This window comes from Peromyscus eremicus, chromosome 7 (assembly GCF_949786415.1).
Source record: "Peromyscus eremicus chromosome 7, PerEre_H2_v1, whole genome shotgun sequence".
In the NCBI taxonomy this organism is placed as follows: Eukaryota; Metazoa; Chordata; class Mammalia; order Rodentia; family Cricetidae; genus Peromyscus; species Peromyscus eremicus.
In genome coordinates this window covers 72,047,755-72,068,663 of record NC_081422.1, presented here as the reverse complement: position 1 = coordinate 72,068,663, position 20,909 = coordinate 72,047,755, and the positions used below count along the sequence as shown (strand labels likewise).

The 20,909-nt window shown below is 43.1% G+C and overlaps 1 protein-coding gene across 1 annotated transcript in view; it reads right to left on the bottom strand.

Annotated features, from left to right (window-relative positions):
* Gclc (glutamate-cysteine ligase catalytic subunit) overlaps positions 1 to 20,909 on the bottom strand; it is a 44,398-nt gene that overhangs the window by 8,273 nt on the left and 15,216 nt on the right. The window contains exons 2-10 of the mRNA XM_059268259.1: positions 12,907 to 13,019; positions 12,066 to 12,248; positions 7,903 to 8,016; positions 6,260 to 6,318; positions 6,024 to 6,157; positions 2,030 to 2,104; positions 1,531 to 1,647; positions 541 to 679; positions 2 to 114 (exon numbers count right to left, since the gene is read on the bottom strand). Coding sequence (XP_059124242.1) covers positions 2 to 114; positions 541 to 679; positions 1,531 to 1,647; positions 2,030 to 2,104; positions 6,024 to 6,157; positions 6,260 to 6,318; positions 7,903 to 8,016; positions 12,066 to 12,248; positions 12,907 to 13,019 — 1,047 coding nt within the window. The remainder of the gene's footprint in view (position 1; positions 115 to 540; positions 680 to 1,530; positions 1,648 to 2,029; positions 2,105 to 6,023; positions 6,158 to 6,259; positions 6,319 to 7,902; positions 8,017 to 12,065; positions 12,249 to 12,906; positions 13,020 to 20,909) is intronic.

The window sequence follows — 20,909 nt, the reverse complement described above, 5'->3', positions numbered from 1 at the left end:
CCTCAAAATGGTCAGACTCGTTGGCGTCATCCAGGTGTATTTTCTCTTCGAATAGGGTGAGTGGGTCTCTAATAAAGAGATGAGCAACGTGCTGTGCCAACAGATGATCAATGCCTGCAAAGACAGACCGCAGGGGGCTAACTGCCAAGGGCAAGGCACCTCGTACAATCTCTAAGTCCACAGACTGAAGAAAGGGTGTCTAGACGTAGGAAATGGCTGGGTGGTTCAGTGTTCTCACCTTGCCCAGGATTTTATCCTATGGACACTGGGGAAGAGTCGGAGTTTACTCACTCCTCACACAATGCCTGCTGGGCACTGGTGTGGACCTAGATACAGAGCTCCAAAAAGTTCCTTTTGCTAAAAGTCAAGAAGATCTCACAAGTATTTGGAACTTGAAACTTTAGGAACAAGCAGCCTCATAAGAAAAGTTAGAGACTTCACACTAAAAACAGAAACCAGACCAGGAGTCAGCAAAGTTGAAAGCGCTTTGAAGAACAAAAGGTGCACATATGATCAGCTTAGGAGTGGGGAGCTGCTCACCTTCCCGCAAGAGCTGCTCATAGATTTCGTTATCAATGGTCAGGTCGATGTCATTGTATTTCTCACCACACTTAGATAGGTAGCTATCTATTGAGTCATACCGAGATTTACTAATCCTAAATCGGTTGTTCTTCAGAGGCTAAAACAAAAGAAACGATCTGAAATTACCACCCAGGTAATTATATAGAAGCACATTTGCCTGGTGACCTGTGTTCAATCCTTAGAACTCATGGTGGAGAAAACTGACTCGCAATGTTGTTCTCTTACTTCCATACATATACTGAGGAACATCTGCCCCTTCCAACCTTTCTCTTTCACACACAATAATAAAATTGCACGTTTATTTCTATTTATAGAATATGTTCAACAATTTGTGAATAATTATGAAAAGACCAGAACAGAAATGCCCTTAGTGGAGACGTCCTTCATGGAAGCCTTTAAAAACACTGATGTCCAGCCAGGTCCTTGTCCTGGAGAGTCTCATCTAGGAGGAAGCTGGGTGCCTGGCTCTCTGAAGTGCAGAGTTCAAAGCACTCACTGCTACAGTTCAGCACCGACAAATGCTAACAGTGCTAACCGGCCCTTATGGGGCAGAACCTAAGCCTTCCAGTGAGACAACCATCTGACCACAAATTACACTTCCTAACAGAAACCACTGGACATACAGCACTCACACAGTGCCCAGAGTCTTTTGGTAAATCAGCCGTCAGTGTGACTTCTGCAACAGAAAATGGCACTTTTTTAAAAGAAGCTACAACTAATGGAAATTTCAAGCAAGGATAAAAAGCTGACTCCTCACACCTAAACTAACCACCCTTCTCCTCACATATCCACTTAAAACAAAGGCAGTCTCACCACCTCTATCCTCCTCCCTTATGTGAACACCCACAGGGTAAACATCTAAGAGAGACTTCAAAATGCCAAGTGGGTACAATATGCGTACATCACTGCTGGACGTAAAAGATCTGTTAAGGAGAAAAACATTCCTACCTCCAGTCCTCTCTCCTCCCGTGTTCTATCATCTACAGACGCAGAAATCACTCCCCAGCGACAGTCAATGTCCGACACGTAGCCTCGGTAAAACGGAGATGCAGCACTCAAAGCCATCTAAAACCAAAGTGAGCAAATGCAGTCAAAGTGCTGCAGACACAGGAAAGGCTCCCACCCGTTCATCCGTCCATGCAGCCCGAGGTTCCGTTCATCCGTCCATGCAGCCCGAGGTTCTACTGATGTACTCCCAGTGCTGTTTTACACAGAACGCACAGGAAAGAACCCCAAGTCTTCATTTACTATTGAATCATCCCTTCTACAACATGAGGGCATACTTAGCAGAGGAGAAAGGATGATCATATTCAAACTTAGTAATAGCAATAAGGAACTATAGCTTGGCTCCTCAGTTCTCCACCTATGTGTTACTAGTTCAATAAATAGCCATGTGGTCTTATTTTCTTCACAGATATATTTAAAGGAAGACATACTTTCTACTTACAACAATTGGGCAGATAGTGGCCAGCTGATCATAAAGGTATCTGGCCTCAGATATGCTGCAGGCTTGGAATGTTACCTGTTTAACAATAAAATTATTAAAATGATTAAAAATTATTAAAATAATTATAAAAAGTCATTATCAGGCCCCATAAGAAGTAAGTCTGATGGTGGGAATAGAAGGGGTCACCTCACAGATGAGAAGGCTTTAGGTGTTGAACTTTGTTTACAAGTTGTCTTGGGACAGGTAGTCGTGGCACAAGCCTTCAATCCCAGCTTGTGCCAATCTCAGGAGGCAGAGGCAGGCAGATCTCTGTGAGTTCGAGACCAGCCTGGTCTACAAAGTGAGTTTCAGGACAGCTAGGGCTGTTATATAGAGAAACTCTGTCTCAAAAAACAAAAATAAACGAAAAAAGTTGTCTTGGGTGACCTTAACCAGAAAATGGTACTTAATCATGTCCCACTGCATAGGAAAAAGTTCTAAACATCAATGTAAATGGAAAACACTATCAAGTCTGGAAAATTACAAGAAAAAAAGAAATCACCCAAATCCTCTAAAGTGATTGCCCCAAAGTCTTGTGCTCCTTCCCTGGGGAGGCGTGTTGGCGACGGTAAAACGGTCAGGGAACACACTTTGTGTAACAGCCAAGTGTTATAACCACAGATTGGGAGTAATTCTAACTTCCTCCATTACAGCCATTCGATAATGACAGTTTTGAGTTTGGCCTGATGCAGGAAATAATTTATGTGCTTAAACCTTGAAATAACAGTGGCCAACCAGTGCACTGTTATGAATCTCAGTTCCAATGGTTTAACTGACTATCTCAACTATCCCTTATGACATCAAACAAGTTCCACGGGGGACACACCGACTGAATTACATGGGTAACTGGCTACTGAAACAATTATTTAAACAGCTCAGTGTCCTGATATTCCTGTAGTTTCCATGCTAATGCTGAGTAACACATGTCAACTTACCAGCCACCACAGATTAAGATAATTGACGCGGGCTGGAGAGATGGCTCAGTGGTTAAGGGCACTGGCTGCTCTTCCAGAGGACCTGAGTTCAATTCCCAGCACCCACATGGTGGCTCACAGCCATCTGTAGTGAGATCTGGCACCCTCTTCTGGCCTGCAGACATACATGCAGACAGAGCACTGTATGCATAATAAATAAATAAATCTTTAAAAAAAAAAAGATAATTGACGCAATGCTGAAGCTACTAAGGACAACGAGTCTCAAAGGCCACAGTAAAAACTGAGGAGGGCTGAAGATGAGGTCACTGATGAGCAAGGCAGAGTAGCTTCTCCAGTGACATGGGACTTAGAAACTCACTTGTAAGGCCAGGGACATAGGTCAGTAGGTAAAGTGTTTCCCTCGTTAGCATTGGGACCCGAGTTTGATCCCTAGAACTCCCAAAAGTCGGGTGTGGTGGCATGTGTCTAGTCTTGGAGTCGGGGAGACAAAGGCTGGCAGATTCCTAGGGCTTGCTGGCTCCAGGCCAATGAGTGACCCTTGTGGACAGCACTTGAGGATGACCCCTGAGGCTGGTCTCTGGTCTATGCACACAGGATGCAAGCAAACAAGCAAGCTTGCACATACTCTATGTGTAGTCAGGATTCAGTGTAGAATGGGAGACTGGCTAAGCAGAGCACTCATGTTGGCTGTGGTCCTTCCTATCACTTAGGGTGAGCTGTAGCACTCAGCCTTGCCGTTCTGAATCCCAAGCGTGTGGGGCAGTTGTCTGTCACCCACTTATTACATTTACAGAGAGTCATGAAGGAAAGAGGACGATAAAGACAGGAACATGGGGAAAAGGTATGTTGAGCTACTTGAAAAAACACTGAGATTTGAAAGATCCAGGTATTTCCGGGACTTGTGATAGACAGAGACCGTTGGGCTTGTGTTTCTTAGTTGATCTAGCTCTTTCCTCTGACTTCTGGGTTTGTTCTTGTGTGTTACTATCTTTGGTTTTGCAGATACTGTAATGAATATTTTTCCTGAATGGTTTTGACTGATTTCTCAGGTTGCCTGGGACACAGCAGAGGATTTGTAGGTACATCCTGGAAAACCAACTTTAGAAAAATCTAAGAAAAGTAGCAACTAAAATTTGAAAGTTCATTTCTAACGACTTAGTTATTTTAAGTAAATTTCCTGACTACTTTCCTGGCTCTAGAGCTGAACCAGTACGTCCATCAAGTCAAACAGAACATCACTGTAGACGGTGCCTTTAGTGGAGAAAGCAAAACCAAGGAGTCTGGTACCTTAACAGAGGTGTAAACAGGAAGCCTTTGGTTGCCCTTTTAAAGGATCATTAAGAGGAAGTGACACCAACAAGAGGCAAAGGAGGAAGTATGAACACATGATGTCAGAATCCGAATCTCAAGTTTACCAGTTTTGAGGCCGCATAATTTTCTTAAGTGGGGAAAAAAAAAAAAACCAAACAAACCCCTAGCAGGCCATGACCTTTTTGTTCTGAGGATGAAGATTTCTTTTCTTGGAGATGGTCTTGTTGTGAGCCCAGGAGGCCCCGAACTCACAACCCTTCTGCAGCACTGAGGTCACAGCACCCCACTAGCACCTGGCAAGTTCACAGATTTGAAGGTGTTCAGTTAAATCTTCCAGTAACTGAAACACTACTTTCCATCTTTTTTTGGGTCCTTTTCTATAATAAACAGTTCCTTCTGTTCCAGTCAGGAACTTCTGTGGCTATTTGTGAATTCATCTCATTTATCACACATTTTAAATATCTGTGACTGTAACTTTTTAAAGTGGAATATTGTAACTGGGTATGTCAGGGGGGAGCAAGTACTACACTCGTGCCTTAGAGACTGTGTTTACCCTTATTTGCATAAAGCAAGTGTCACAAGGGAGAGACTGTCCCTCTGGTATGGTGCTACAGTAACTGTGCTTCCCCGGTTCAGTATTAAACCAAGGGAAGGCTGGGTTCCAAGAGCACTCACAGAATACCGAAGCCAGGTATTTTAAATGCTAGAGCTTAATGGTCCATTCTAGAAATGTTTGTGTTTAAGATAGGACAGCAGATAATGCAGTTCAGTCAGCCTCTTTTTAAATGACTGTGACCATTTCTAAGGGAACGGACTGGCCTGTGTTTGGAGGCCACATATCTGATCCTACCCAAATACGTGGAAGAAACAAAATACCTTGTCCTTTATCATGTTATAGAAACAGATAGTGTGGGAAAGCCTGACTTGGGTATTCAATCTGGATTACATCTGTAGTTTAAAAATAACAGTTTGGAGACTTAAGTGACTCCTCCAGCCTTGAGGGAAGAACGCTGAGTGCTGTGGCCTCTCTGCAGTGCCTACAGCCCAGTTTAATAAAATGAGCCCCCCAAAAGCAGGGAGGAAGCTGCATGACTAAGCAGGGGGAGAATGTGGGAGTAGGAGCTCTGTATCCCCATTCTGGCCCTGGGCGCAGTCACCGCCAGGGGCCATCAGTTATTTGATTAGACCCAACAAAAATGTCAATTAAGTCAACAGAGAAACGCTGTTGAATTTGCTGTGTAACTTAGCCAGGGGCAAGGCAAAAAGCTGTTAAATATTTATTCCTTTTAAACAATGAGGTAACTTTCCACAGACATAAAAATGTAAATGCCAAAATAATGTAAATGCCTTTCTCCTTGGATCACAAAATCACTGGATTCTCCCATCAGAGGTCATTTTCAGAAATAAAGCCATCTGAGCCTTGTCTAATATCCTCAAAGGCTGTCACTAGATGGCAGTAAAAATCAGGCTTCTAGAAAGAATTCGCAAATACTTTGCATTTAAGCTTAGTAACAACAATATATCTTTGTGGTGAACTCTAAATTCTTAGTCAAAAGATTACAAATGATGTTACTAAAACAATCTCGTTTCAGAAAAGCATTCTATCTTTGAATCTGATTAAAAGGTGGTTTTTAAACAAGAAACACGCATGGAGTTAGTAAGAAGAAAGGAAGAGGACACTTAGCCTCTTCATGTAACGGAAGCAATACCTGAAGACAGCAATTTCCCATCCCAAATCCCATGGCATCCATGTAAATATGGTCTGGCTTAGAAGCCTTTGCTGCCTCCTCATCTTCAGGAAATGTTTCTACAAATGGAGACGGTGTGTTCTTGTCTTTAAATACTGTATTGTTAATTAAAAGAAGAAGAAGAAGAAGAAACAGTTGAGAATCAAGGACAACAACAGTTCCACAAGCTGCCATCACCCCATGGCCCACTGACTTACCTGGAACATTGATAACGACCTTTTCTCCTCTCCTGTGCCGGATGTTTCTTGTGAGAGTTCTAAAACAAGCAAACAGAAGAAAAGGTCACCCAAGAACTGCCACGTTACAGAGTTGGAGGACATCAAAAGGAACGGAACTGAATTCTACCTCAAACTAAAACACCAAGACAGCCTCGTGGCACATGTAACATGCTACTCTAAGGGTTTTCTGAAAGAAGCTTGGCATCCAGCAGTTCCTCAGCTCTGGGTGGCACCGCCATCTCTCCTCCTGGTGCTAACCTGAGGTCCAGCTCAGTGTTCAAGGCCAGCCACAGTCTGGCTCATTCTAACACTTCTCGTAGAAATTCCAATCATTTTAGTCAAATTTAAGAACTTGGGTTTTGCCAGCACTACCCTGACTCCTGGCACTAACTGACAACCTCCTCACTATGGCCACTGAGCACGTGACTAGTCCTAATTCAAACACAATTTTAACAGCACAAAGAAAGGAAAACATTTCCTCAGATTTCTGAAACTGATTACAAATTGTAGTAACACTTTACACGGATGAGGTACAGTAAGTTATGAAACTAGGTTTATTTCATTTCTATGTCACTATGACTACTAGAAGACTGGCACAGTGCTGTCACTGACTCAGCTTGAACGCTCCATCTGCTCGGAGGCTGCTTTCCTTCAGCTGGTCAGGACATGCTGCTATCCTTCTCCATGACCACCTCCCGTGCGTTCCTCTTCCATGAGGAATTCTGGTATTTGATAACTGTCATGGTCTGTCTTTTCTTGAAGCTCGATGTTTTTCTCTTTAAACACATGAAAATGCTTCAGAGAAACTGTATTTATAAATTTTTGTCTAGCTGGGCATGGTGGAGCATGCCTTTTATCCCAGCACTAGAGAGGCAGAGGCAGGAGGATCTCTAGGAATTTGAGGCCAGCCTAGTTTATGAGTTCCAGGATAGCCACGGCTATGTAGACAGACCCTGTCTCAAAACAAAACAAAACCCAGCAGAACAAATAAATAAATCTTTGTCTATCCTTACAAAGATTTTAAATGTAAAATACGTGGGGGCCTGTGGAAGCAAAGACTTTGAATGTGACAGGTGTGAGGGCCCATGAAAAGAATAAACTCAGAGTTCCTAGTGTCCCTGCCACTGGGTCAGGAGGACAGGTGAGCCCATAGGTAAAAAGCCAAGATCCAGCTGGTGCAGGACCTGAAGCCACTTCAAAGCTAAGACTTAACCACCGGCTACAGACCTAGAAGACACAGGAGAACGCCTACGCTCTAACAGGTGATGTTCACATCTGACCTTGTCACTGCATACAGAGTAATACAGGGCGATCACAGATCCTGGTGGTAACTTAGACGGGAAAGAACCAGGTAAAGGAAACCTCCCAATACACGTGCTTGCAGAATTAGAACTGAAAACTACCTGTAAATTAAAGCGGAGAAAAGGAGCCAAGGACTTGAAGGATGACTTGGAAATGGACAAAGCAAACCTGGATGCAGGAAGTAACAAGGGAATAGTTTTGGGCTCCTGTGGATATGAGCAGATATGTGTCTGCTGTCTCCTCTGAACCCAGTGCATGCATGAGAGGAATTCCCAGACCAAATATTATATCCCAGCAGGCAGACTCTGAGCTATACTCACCCAAAGCGGGGGTGTTTGTTTATGGCTTCATCTGGAAAGAAGAGGGACTTGGATGCGCCTCCTTCCTCTGGGTTGGGTTTGTGCTCCGGCAGTGTGAATCCAGGGCAGCCTAGTCTACAACCAATTGAGAAAGGAATAAGTGAGAAGTGGTTTTAGAACCAATTGACTATAGTATCACCAGAATTCACGATGGTTAAAAACATCTTATTTCCAGGGCTGGAGAGATGGCTCAGTGGTTAAGAGCACTAGTTGCTATTCCAGAGGTCGCAAGTTCAATTCCTAGCACCCACATGGCTGCTCACAACTATCTGTAACTCTAGTTCCAGGGAACCTGACACTCTCTCACAGACACAGGTGCAAACAAAACACCAATACACATAAAAATAAATCATTAGAGAAAAAAAACCCCAAACATCTAACTTCCATTACTCCCTACTCTGGAGGGTCTGGCAGTGTTCCCAAACCAATGTAAATGCTGTGAATGCCAGCCCCTTTGTGGCCCTTTTCTGTACTTCAATTGCCTTGCACTGGGGTCTCATTTGTTTACTCCAGCTGATTTTGACTTTATCAGTCTCCACCAGCATCTAGAAACATTTACTCAGCTTCCTGAAGAAGAGAACGAATCCCTTGGTCACATGCTATTATGAGGTATGTGTAATGGAAGTGCCCTACATTGTTTTGGAAGTGTTCTTCACTAGCTACAAATGCTCAAATTACCTTTCAACCTTGTTTACTCCATTGCTCCAACCTCATGATGAATCTGGACTGGGTGTCCTGATTTTTGCCTCTGCACATCTCCTCAGGAATCCCTCAAGGTTAAACAGTGTCTCTCACGTGCCCAATTTATACCAGAGTGCCTTCTGATATCCAAGATCCAACCTTATTGTCTAATTTGACCTCAAGAAGACCTCACTTGCACTAAGGCAGTCCCTCCAAGTTAGTGAAAGCAAAACAAAGCAGGCTCTCCACAGGGTTTAGATCAGCAACAGGAACCACTCCCCAGACCTTCTCTAAGTCAGTCCAGTCAGTGCAGCTGCCCACCACCCTACAAACAACCGAAGCTGTCGCTCATCTGGAAAACAGTTCCTAGCTCCAAGGCCTCCTGGGCATTCACGTAGCAACTGTGCATCTTTTCTGAGCCTTTTTAAAAAGTCCTTTAGGAGATGACAGACATTAACCTGTGGAAATCCTAGCTTCCGAGAACCAGGTGGGATGAACCCACACTAAACTCAGAATGCATATTCTGACATCACAGCACCACTTTTACCATGCACCTGTACTGTCCACCAGAACATTCCACAATGACAGAAAATTTATCTACTATGCTGTCCAAACCAACTATGAGCACCTGAAGTGAGGCAAGTCTGACTGAGAAGCAGGATTTTCACTGCATACAAAGTTAATTGAAATTCAGTTTTGCACTGTTCCAGACTACAGAGCTGTGCCTCTTTTTAGAGAAAAATCACACTGTTTATACTTCAGTACAGCATTTCCTGCTCAATCCCAAGATACAGCAAAACTTCATCATTTAGGATAGCTGCACAGGGACTGGTGTTAAGATTTGTTTTTATTTTTAATTATGTGTGTGTACGTGGGTTATGTGCATGTCTGTGCAGCTGCTCTTGGAGGCAGGAGGCATAGGATCTCTGGGAGCTGGAGTTACAGGCAGGTATGAGCACCCAATACGGGTGCTGGGAATTAAACTCAGGTCCTCTGTAAGAGCAGTCTGCACTTTCAACTAGTGAGCCATTTTTCCAGCCCCTACAGGAAGGGTTTGAAGAACTAAATCAGTAATAATTATTAATGTGTCATTTACAAGTCCCCAAATACCTCCCATTCTAGTACATATAACTAGGCTTTTTTTTTTTTTTTTTTTTTAAATTTTTTATTTTTTTGGTTTTTCGAGACAAGGTTTCTCTGTGTAGCTTTGCGCCTTTCCTGGAACTCACTTGGTAGCCCAGGCTGGCCTCGAACTCACAGAGATCCGCCTGGCTCTGCCTCCCGAGTGCTGGGATTAAAGGCGTGCGCCACCACCGCCCGGCAGGCTTTTTTTTTTTTAAACAGAATTTTAAAGAATTAACAGACTTTTGATGGAACCTACTCCTGTTTCAATTCTCTTTATAGTGGAAGAAGCCACTATAAATCTTTTCTACAGAGAACAACTATCCCATACAGAACCATTAACTGAGGCAAGAGACACAGTAGAGTTTAACCAAACACTTTTACTCTGTGGCCCAGAGAGAACACTCACTCCGTGCAATGCTGCACATTTCTCAACTGTCTGAAATGGTTCTGGCTTGTGCTGCCTCTCCCCGCCCCACTTTAGTTTGCTAAAGCTAAATGTATAATTCTCTCAATGTTAAGGAGAAAAAAAATGTGGCATTGCTAAAAGTTGTCAAGTAACACCTACAGCCTGATTCTTAGGCTGCTACTCCATTATCCTCAGGTTTCCATGAGTTACCCTATAGCACTATCCTTGGAATCTCTAGTCTCCTCCAGCAGCTTGGCCGATTCTGTCATTTTATGGTCCATCCACTTTCCATTGCCACCAAGACAGTGCCTAGGGAGTTCCCTTTCCCCTCTCCTGGCATGCCCTGGCACTTGCTATACATTCGCTCTCATGCCAACAGCCCAGATGAGGCTACAAAGCAAACTGTGATAATATCTACTCAGCCTAGATTCCCAAGGTCTCTACTGCTTTTAGAATAACAATCAAAGTTCCCAACACCCACCCAGCCTCTCCAATCACCTGCACCTCAGGTTCCTGGTCACAACAGCTAACCTGGTCACAACAGCTAACGTGCTTTCTTCCACTTCCCACCAGGCTTGACTGTGGGACTCCTCTTCCCCAGAATATCCCTCTGCTCCCTCTCCCATGGAACTCCTCCTAGATGATGCTCGATCATCTTCCCTTGGAAAGACCTTCCTCCACCCCAGAATCCATCACATAGCCATAGCCACACCCCCACAGCACTCCCTAATTTTATTACTATATATTTCATATTTATATAATGGGTATTTGATTAATCTCTGCTGTGCCCTCAGCTCTGCAGATCAAAGCCTGCCTGGGTCTAGAACAGAACAGGCACTCAGTGTCTCTAAGATAATTGACTTTAAGGTTTTAACTCCTATGTAGAGATTACAATAGAGAGCTTAAAAACTGTAATTCTTATTTAAAACAATGTCCTTCCAAGATCAATGGTATGATTCTGAATGCCCCTGCTCTCAGAAGAGAAAGCAACATCAGAACAGTGTAGTGTTTTAAGGTTATGGATACTCACCCCCATAGCTCTTTTGATGGAGAAGGCAGATATCCAGCATAGGTAAATGAGGTTTGTGAGTAGAATTCCGATCTCACATAGGGCACTGTACTTACTATAGGACATCTGTGTGCCCCTTTCTAACCTTCACTCTGTTTACTTACTGGTATTTATTGTCCTAACCAGATTGATGACAGACTCTAAGTTTCCAGTGACTCAGTGTGTTCAGATGGTATCTGGCAAGAGTATACCAGGAACAAGAGTGCCCAAGGTGCTCCAGTGCTGCCCACACCCTGAGCTCACCTTATCTGTGCTAGATGTCTGCCAGATTGTGAAAGTATGCTCCCTCCTTAGTGTTCAAAAGCACTCTGGGGGTTGGGAACCATGGCTCAGAACACCCCAGCAAGTGCTAGAGGGCAGATACAGATGTGGGCAACTGCTAGAGTCCAGTGAGAGGAGCCCCAGGGGTGGGCCAGAGCCACACTCTCTGCACACTGCCAACCGATCACCAGTCCCAGGGTCTTTCCAACCCAGTCCACACGTGTGCTCTCTCTCACTAGTGTACAGGCACCAGCCAACTGAGGATGCTATGCAACTGCTGTAGCAGCCTTAACGTAAGAGTCTATCAAATGTCAGTAAGCAGGTCCAACCTCCAGTGCATGGGCCACACATGCCGCAGGTTAGCTGTGAAGGGGGCCAATATAAGACTGTAAATTGATTTCAAACATGAGACTTGTGTGTGCATGTCTCACTTTATGTCTCACAGTGAAATTTGAAGATGCTGGTGCCGCACAGTCCACCAGTACAAACCTCTGTAAGTGGAAGGACTGTAAAGGGAAGTGCCAGGACTTCATCACCTCTAGTCTGACGCTCCTGATCTAAGACGCTGATGCAGGAACTAACCTGGGAAAAGAAGTTATCGTGCAAAGAGCCTGGTTTTCCCCTAACACAGAAGTAGCCTCCTTCCGGCGTTTCCTCATGTTGGCCTCCACTGTGTTGAACTCGGACATCGTTCCTCCGTAGGGCTGGCCAGGCGTCCCTTCAATCATGTAACTTCCGTACTCCGGTCTCCAGAGGGTTGGGTGGCTACAGAGAAGCCATTTTAGTTTCAGTATATCCTTTTACTTGGGTCCACTCACTTTTTCAGAATTTTTTCAAGTTGCATTAAAAAATTTAAAGCTATTAGGTACAAATGAATAAAAGCCTCACTAAGAGATACAAATTTTCAGCCAGGTGATGGTGGCACATGCCTTTAATCCCAGCACTCCGGGAGGCAGAGCCAGGAGGACCTCTGTGAGTTCGAGGCCAGCCTGGTCTACAGAGTGAGCTCTGGGACAGCTAGGGCTACACGGGGTGACCCTATCTCAAAAAACTTGAAGTTAAAAAAAAAAAAGAAGAAATATTTAAATATCTTGCTGCCAAAACAAAACTGCCTCCAGCTGTCTGAACTTTGCTGTGGATCTCAATTCTATTTCAGAACTGGGTCTTTAAGAACAAACACGCCCTTCCACATTGCTGCAGCTGACTGTGCTCATGTTCTGAGGTGCCCTGAGGTGACTATCATTATCCACACTCTATAGAGATGAGGAGACGGAGGCACTGTGAGCAAAGGAACCAGAGTTGGAAACTGTAACCTGGGGCCCAAGCCTACACTCTACAAGTCTGAGGAAAAGATCCTAGCTATATCTTAGTTCCTCTAAAGGTTCCAGAACCACGAGGCCGAGTCTCGGGTGCACCAGCTTACTTGGGGTTAGTCCTCTCCCCCTTCTCCTGCAGAGTCTCAAGAACGTCTTCTCCAGACAGCACCAACTGGACTTTTTTATTTTCATGATCAAAGGACACCAACATATATTCCACCTGTGGAAAGTAATAAAGACAAGAGATTAATGTTTTTCCAGACTTGAACTCAACATGACCTTCAGAAACAGATCAGGGGAAGCTGGGCAGTGATGGCACAAGCCTTTAATCCCAGTACTCGGGAGGCAGAGGCAGGAGGATCTCTGAGTTCGAGGCCATCCTGGTCTACAAAGTGAGTTCCAGGACAGCCATGGCGCTTACACAGGGAAACCCTGTCTCAGAAAAAAAAGAAACAGAACAGAGAACAGGGAAATATGAAGGTTGGAAAGAGTCACAGAAACTGGGGACGGTCATATCTCTTGCACTACAACTCCTGTGCATTACATAAAAACCTGCAGAGCATGGTCTGTAGTTCATTGTGGGAGGACAAGAACTCATTCTTCAATCTCTTTCCTCTGTTCTACTCCTTATCCCATAGAAAGGTCAAGATGTCCATTTTGACAAGTGCTACTTAAGGGAGATGCCTTCAGAGCTGAGATGCTGAGAGAAGCATTTGAAAAAAGACGCATTCTAATGCTCATTTCCTGAACTGTTTAACAAAAAGGCTCTCCAGAATCAGAGTCAAGATAGATTACAGTTCCAGGTAGATTCTTCTACAATCCTGGAATTTCCCATTCTCCTTCAAGGATTAAAATCATAAACACACCAATGTAAAGATATTATTTTAGAGGCTCCAATAATTTAGTTTTGGTATGATACAAGTAATTGAAGACAACTTTCTGATCTGAAACACAATACCATTTATAATGCAGGACATACTAGTGCATTTATTATACCTGATAGAATTCTAACCAAAAACAAAAACAAAACAACCCACAGGTCAAACACCAAAGACAGACTTTTGTGGACAGAGTAAAACTTGAGCTTGCTTTTGTTTTCTCTGAGACGGTATGCTTTAAAACAATGAGAGTTGGTGTGGAAATTTAGATTATGAATCACTATTAGTGAATGAAATAAAATACCCACTATTCACATGTAAGCAAGAAGTTGTGGAGCTAAGTCAGTCAAGCAAATGCTCAGCTGACTCTCTTCAGATAGCGACTATAGAGAACGTGTGGCAGGCTGAAGGCCCACAAGACAAACCTCCCCAGATATATGTGGCTTGGCTTATTTTTATTAAACAAAAGGGGGGGGAGAGAAAAGGCAGGTAAGACTGTATCTACTTCCCTTTCCCTATGTTTCACATATAAATGCAGAATTTCAACCTTCAATACACCCAGAAGCCAGCCTGCAGCCTGTCTGCTCCCTTCTGAGTACAGTTGATGTCAGTACCTCATCTTTTAGTTGTGTGGATTTAGCTCAGCATTGGTGGGCATTTAAGCTAGCCACTCCACAGTTGGTTTGCTGTTAACTGCTTTGTTTTTAGACAGGGTCTCACTTAGTTGCCCAGACTGGCCTTGAACTCACTGTGTAGCCAAAGCTGACATCAAACTCACAATCTTCTTGCCACGGCTTCCCTAGTGCAGAAGAGTATAGGTATGTGCCACAGTACCAGGCAGAAGCAATAAACTTTAAGAGGCTCTTTTGTTTTTCAGTTAAAACATACAGAGAGATGAACATTTATAACCACAGGAAATGGCATGGCAGTTTAAAATACAAAAGAAAACTAACTAGCCAACCAACCAACCAAGAAAAACATGTGCGATTAATATTACTAGTCATCTCATTGATGAATTTAGGTTCCTATCAAGAATTTTTAGTTTAAGAAATGAGTGATAGGGGCTGGAGAGATGGCTCAGAGGTTAAGAGCACTGACTGCTCTTCCAGAGGTCCTGAGTTCAATTCCCAGCAACCACATGGTGGCTCACAACCATCTGTAATGAGATCTGGTGCCCTCTTCTGGCCTTCAGTCATATATGCTGTATATGTAATAAATAAATCTTTTTAAAAAAAAAAAGAAAGAAATGAGTGATATACTTGGTTTAGGTATGTGAAACACAAATATGAGATGTTATAACCACGCAGTCAATGTAGTGAAAATAAAAGGCTGAAGAATGGGGAAGGGCTGCCCACCTGCCAGACTGCCAGACAGCATCCACAGACCCAGGAATTCCTGACTAGCTCAACACTGTTGGACCATGGCGCTTTGTAAGACTCAGGAGGGGTACATGAAACTCACTACCTGAATCAGCACTGTGTCTGCACAGGTATGTTAAGTCTGCAAAGGAACACAAGAGAAAGGGTGCCGGTGACATTTTCATACTGAGATCTTAACCTTAAAGCCTGTTCTTACAGGTGAAATGTGAACCGCTCCCCACAGCCTCATGTGCTTGAACACTCAGTCCCGAGCTGACAGCACTGTTTTGAGAGATTGTGGAGCCTTTGAGACTAGCGTTACAGCTGGCAAAGGTGGTCACTGCTTAGACACACCTTGAACGTTGTGTCTGCTTCTGGTTCTGTCTTGAGATCTCTGCTTCCCACCACCATGCTCCCTATACCAAGAGTTCGCACTCCCATGGACAGACCTCTCTTGTCACCACAGGTTCCCACTCCCAGACAGACCAGGACCGCTTTCCTCCCAAAGTTGCTTCTGAGAGCTAGAGGGAATCTTCCTCCTTTACTCACTGGCCTGGCATCATTAGCTACACATGAATCTTAAGCAGATAATAAGCTTTCTTAAAGATAAACTAAGAGGTAACTTTTGGTTTACTGGGTCTGCATCATTTATCTGTATGCAAAACAATCAAGAATATCTGTGGTCATTATACAGCTAAACTGAAATGACTTTGGTTAGTTTCCTAGTTTAAAATTGAAATCCTAAATTTCAGAAACCCTAGCATCAAATTTAAAGCACCAAGAAGGGCAAAGGGGCAAAAACCTTAAACTCATTCTGTTTTAAATCAGCCAAGTGAGTGACATTGAAGATACTAATAAATCATCTCTTAAATGGAAAACAATCATCCTGTGATCTCATGAAGCAAACAGAATAGAAAATATCAGAATAATTATTACATGAGAAAAAAAACAAACCTGACTTTTTTTTATAAGGCCTAAGTTTGAATGAAATCTTATAAAAGTTCCTGAGAACTTTTCAATTTTAACTAAATAAATATAAAACAAAATGAGCTTTTTCTCCTCTTGCCTTTCCACAGCAGTCTTCAGAATTGCTCATTTCGTGAGGCCAGCACAGCCCGTCACCTCAAAGTGCTAATGGAATCTCTAACAACCAAAGCTGGGCTAAAATGGGGCTTGGCTCAGTCACCTAAATAAGGATAACAATGATACAGTGAGCCAAAGCTTCCCATACTTGATGCCTAAAGCTACAACCAATGGTTTACATGACGAGCCTGGATTTCACCCCTTTCCTAACTGCTTCCTTGATAAAAGAGAGAAAGAAAGCTAAAGAGACAATAAGGCAACAGTGTGGAAGCCTTCTATGCCAAGGAATAACACATTGTGTTTTCAGTCACCACCCCCAAAGTAGGTCCTTCTTACCCCTCATAAATGTGGGACCTACAAGACTGAGTGCTACTGGAGAAGGGAAGATGTCCAAGAAGTGAAGTGTTAAATTATCAGGAAGATAAAGTTTGAAAAGGCTTAAGCCAGAAGTGCTGGATAAACCCACAAATCAACTTCTCAACACCTGGGGGTCAGGAGGTTACGGAGAATAGGAGGGAGGGATGGGCTAAGAAAGGGAAGAGTCCATGCCTTCCCCAGGAACAGGCAGAGAGTATCTGGGAACTCACTTTTTACTTCTTTCATGGTCTTTCCAGTTGCTGTCATGGCAACTCTCCGGTATTGGGGCACTGAGGATGGATTATTGTGAGCTAGTCCACCCGAACAGGGACTTCTGACCCACAGGTACCTGACCCTCCAAGAAGAACATGTTAGAGCAGGGAAAATTCAGTGAGGTCACCTAGGCAGCACTTGGGATAACTAGCGACAGTAGTCGCCCTTCCATGAGGTTTTTCTTTCTCTGATTTCAGCTACGCACAGTCCCAAAACCTTGCTATATCGTTACTTCTGACAAAGATCAGTCCCGTAACTCTTATTACAGTGTATTATAATTATGTGTTAATCTCTCACTGTGAGCAGCAATTAAACTTGATTTAACTAACCCTAATGATTAAGGAGTGAATATGCCAATTCTCTAACTCTGACTGGGCTGTACAGCCAGATTCCCAGCAACATCTCATAAGCACCATTCTGAAAACATTATAAATGGGTTGCAGGGTGACTAATTCAATTTCATGCAATCAAAGCACATCCCAGAAGTAGCAGAGGAAGAAACAAAACACTCAGCACACACCAGCACCAAACGTCTATGCTCCATAAAACGCAGACAACTCCCAACACAGAATTTGAAACATGGCTGCCCAGGACCCATGAGTTATCCTTCCAAATGGAGAAAGGGACCAGTAAAAACGCCTGCCCACTTTGCTATCTTTTTAAATCTATGCATTAACCCTCAGATCCCTGACATTTCTATTGTTGACAATGATTTTTATTCCATTAGATAGTCACTACCATCTTTCAACATCTGAATCAAGACCAGAGACATACAAATCTAGTCTCAAATGTCTCTGAGCTGTTGAATCAGGACAAAGGCACATATAAAAGGGTATTGTGAACTCTGCTTTATGGTTGCCAGAAACAACCAGACATGTAATTCTAAGTTATAATGCAGGTTTGAGCAAAGGTGAGCATCTTTATGTTCATGTAAAATTATATTAATAAAAATAAAGAATCTTAATTGAGAGTGATCTAAGTAGTCTGTAATATACTGAATACAGAACAGACATACAGCAAATATTTGTAGTATTAAAGGTTAAAATAACAGTAATCCTACTCAAAATCTTAGGACTTACATAAAGCCCGTAAGTGGTACTTGTCAGTAGTATAAATTAAAATTTCTACCTCCTCTTAGTTTTATAAGTTTTGAAGACCCTGGGAAGGGAGCTAGACACTGAGGCATGCTGGGCACTTTACAAAGCACTGCCTTCTTGGTTTCTACTTGAGCAAAGAAGAAGTGATTCATTAGCCTAGGACTAACGGGAAGTTTCCCAGAGAAAGAGTATACTTTGAGAAAACTCTTTTTTTCAGCTTCCATATGAATGACAACTAAGCCATTTCTGCACTCAAAGGTGTTTAACCCACCCAGCATGCACCTGACCCCTGGAGAGAAGGAACCCAGTACCTGATGTGTAAGGAGCCACAAAGTACTCTATTTCCGCCTACAGTGTATATGGTGGGTACTGTTTATACCCTAGACGTCAGTGTAGGGCAGAAGCCAGGTTCAGGGCCAGCCCTCTCCCACCCCACTGTTAGCTCTCTTCCAGCCTATGCAGTAGCTTGACTCTATTGCTAGAAGCACCAGCACTCCCACGGAGACCCAGATTTCTCCTTACATCAACTCCTGGACAATCCACAGCCATTCTGTGAGAAAAGATGACTAATTAGTGGTGGTTGGAGTTCTTCCCCAAAATGCTTATTAGTGTTTTGTTATGTGGGGAAACTGTTTTCTAGATCTAAGGCATGGTCCAGCTGCCCATTCTGCCTAACATTATTTCTTTTGTTCTTTCATTCTTCAACAAAATCCTGAGATGGTATTGGGAACACTGAAGAGTCTGGGAGATGCAGCTTTTGCTCTTAACATTACACTACAGCTAGAAAGACAGTCAAAACCACTAGAAAACTAAATTAACTGAATGGTGTAGAGTATGTATGTATGTAGAGTAACAGGGCCTAATTAAATCTAGGGATCCAGAGGGCTTTCCAGAGGATGCATCGTTTAAACTTAAGTTAATACCTTGAAGAGACACTGGCCACACACAAAGGTAAGTGTCTACAGAACATTCCTGCTATGTAAGTACAACTTCCTTCAGGATACTCTACGTCTCTACCCACTCCTGGGGAGCTGCTGTCTTCCCAGTAGATGTGGCATGAGCTCACAAACTGGACATCATCTCATAATAGTTCTCCTCTAAATCACAAACTCTTAACCCTGGGCTCATGGCTGGGGTCTCGGGAAAGATTCCTTACACAGAAAGTATTAGTAACTTATTTTGGGGGCACACTCTCAGCCACCAAGTTGGACAGCACCATTTCCACATCCAGCCTGACACCCAAACTTGAAGCCCTGTAGGTGAGAGCCACAGTGATATTACTTAATTTGTAATCACCCCATAGTAGGGAGAATCTAAATGTCAAAACCAAGAACATTTATGCTGAGCACAGTGTAAAACTGAATGGGAAATTTGTGCTGGTTAGAATAAGAGCAGCTCCTATAGACTCGTGTACTTGAACGCTTAGTCACCAGGGAGTGGAACTCTTTGAAAGGAATAGAAGGACTAAGAAAGAAGTAGCCTTGTTGGAGTAGGTGTGGCTTTGTTGGAGGAAGTCTGTCACTGGGGGTGGGCTCTGAGATTTTAAAAGTCTAAGACTCTCTCTTCTTGTGGCTGGTGGATGAGGACGTAGCTCTCAGCTACTGCTCCAGGGCCATGTGTGCCATCATGCTGCCCACCATGATGACAATGGACTTACCCACAAACCCCCAATTAATTGCTGTCCTTTTAAAGAGCTACCACGGTCATGGTGTCTCTTCACGAAGCAACAGAACAGTGACTAGGACAAAATCCTAACAGAAATTTTCACACCAAACTTTGAGATGGGTCAGATTTTGATTTAAGGTGGACTCTAGTGTTATCATAAATATCAAAACTACTACATTTTTGATCATGTTTAGCGGTTTTGGAGTACAAAGTGCAAACTTCTGTGGTTTTCCGCCTGTGATAATATGGTAGTACTGTAAACTGGTGAAATGAAACAATAAATTGTTCATGCCTCAAAAAGGTTTTTAGTGGAATCCAAAAACACCTCATGTATCATAAGACAATAGCTCCCCTTCCCCCTCACATACACTTCAATGACAATTTATGCCACAGAATTATATAATACACTCTAGGGCAAGTTTAGATATTTAGAAATCAAAATAAATTGGCCTCACCCTGCTCTGATCTTTGGTCAGCATCTGGCATGCTTGATCAGGACAGTAGCTTCCAGAGTTGTCTTTTTATTAATTATTAATCTCATATTAATTATTAACCTCTGTTTTAACACTGCATAAGTGAACTTCTCTTGTAGGCAGACTTACCTCTCTGAGTCACTTTGGCCCATAGAGGAAATTTTTCCCATGCCTACTTTAGTGAGAAGAGGCCCATGTGAAAAATCAAGACTTTAAGAAGAAAATATGATTGTGACTCTCACAAACAGATCACGTTCTCCATATGGTTATTTAGACTTTCATTAACATAAAGGAAATTTTCAGTTAAATAGTACAGACTAGAACATTTCTATTCCTGTACAAAGGACAGGAACTCAAGAGATACCAGAACTCTGACCTAGACACACCCACAGTGGCACAAAGGAGCCATGAGTGTGGATCTCCCTCATGTTCCCAATCTCCCACACTTACTAATCTATGGTCTGGGGCATGTCAGGATGCTTATGTATATACAGGTTAGGAGCTGACTTCCTCTGCCGACGACGTGGGTTCCAGGAGTCACCCTTAGGCTATCAGGGCTGCGGGACAAGCCTCCTTTATCCACTAAGCCCTATCCTGCCGCCCCTGCTCTTTCATGCTTTATGGATGACATAAAACATCCACTTTCTGGGCCTCTTAATTTATGTTAGCTATTCTTTTTTAAGTCATGCAATAATTCTTGGCATGTCATTTTAAATTTTCTGACATGTATGAAGCCCTACCTTGTTTATGAACCTAACTAGTCTTCTTGCTCAAACCTAAGAAGGAAATGTATCAGGTTACCAATGTGATGCATGCTTTGGCCACCAATAACTTGCAGTATTGTAAATATAAGCAGGTATTTACCTCAAAACAACTCTGTTTCTAGATTTCAAGGACAAATGAACTCCTATATTCCCCTGTCAGAG